Here is an 852-nt window from a genome sequence, read left to right on the forward strand (position 1 = left end):
AATCTTTCAAATTAAAATTAAGAAAATTATAAATTATAAAACTTTAATTAAAATTTCATCAAAATTATTAAACTTACTTTAAAATAATCATAATATAAGATTAAAAAATCAAACCCTATTACATCTATCTCAAGATAAATTAAAATTAAATCAAAATATTATATTATAAAATTTTTCCATTTAAATTTATACATCTACACCAAAAATAAAATAAAATAAAATAACCGAAAATTATTATTCATAAAACTTATATAGTTAAAGTTAAAATAAATCAAGTAATCTTAAAATGATGGGTGTTTATACTTACCTTATTAGGAAATAATAATAATAATAATAACTACCTAATAATATTAAACTATCGTCATTGATGACGTGGCACTCATTGGTGACGAAATCACGTGCGTACTCCAAACATTATAATTGAAACCATTTCCTTGTTCCAACTTCAATCACGAGAACCCGGGAAGTGATATCAATGGATGGAGAGATGAAGAAGATGGCGGCGGCGCTGAGTCTCGACGGCGGCGAGTCGCCGGAGATGATGATGGCTGAGAACCCGGTGGTGGTTTTTAGTCGAAGATCATGTTGTATGTGCCAAGTGATGACGATATTGCTTTCGATGGTCGGCGTGAGAGCGAAGGTTGTCGAATGGGAGGAGGAGGAGGCGGCCACCGGAGAGGTTATGGTGGCGGAGGAGGGGATGCCGGTGGTGTTTATCGGCGGGGAGCGGATTGGGGGGCTGGAAAGGCTTATGGGGATGCATCTGAGTGGGCGGCTTGTTTCCAGGCTGAAGGCAGCAGGGGCTAGCTTTCATTAGGTTGGTGGAACAATTATTTCATATGAACACCGTAT

The 852-nt window shown here is 36.6% G+C and overlaps 1 protein-coding gene across 1 annotated transcript; it reads left to right on the forward strand.

Annotated features, from left to right (window-relative positions):
- Positions 1-480: 480 nt before the first annotated feature.
- LOC110034582 (glutaredoxin-C7-like) lies at positions 481-834 on the forward strand. Its single transcript, XM_020738832.1, has one exon. The coding sequence runs from the start codon at positions 488-490 to the stop codon at positions 815-817; it is 330 nt and encodes a 109-aa protein (XP_020594491.1). The 5' UTR covers positions 481-487; the 3' UTR covers positions 818-834.
- The last annotated feature ends 18 nt before the right edge of the window (positions 835-852 follow it).

The sequence above is a fragment of the Phalaenopsis equestris genome, unplaced genomic scaffold, assembly GCF_001263595.1.
Source record: "Phalaenopsis equestris unplaced genomic scaffold, ASM126359v1 Scaffold190740, whole genome shotgun sequence".
In the NCBI taxonomy this organism is placed as follows: domain Eukaryota; kingdom Viridiplantae; phylum Streptophyta; class Magnoliopsida; order Asparagales; family Orchidaceae; genus Phalaenopsis; species Phalaenopsis equestris.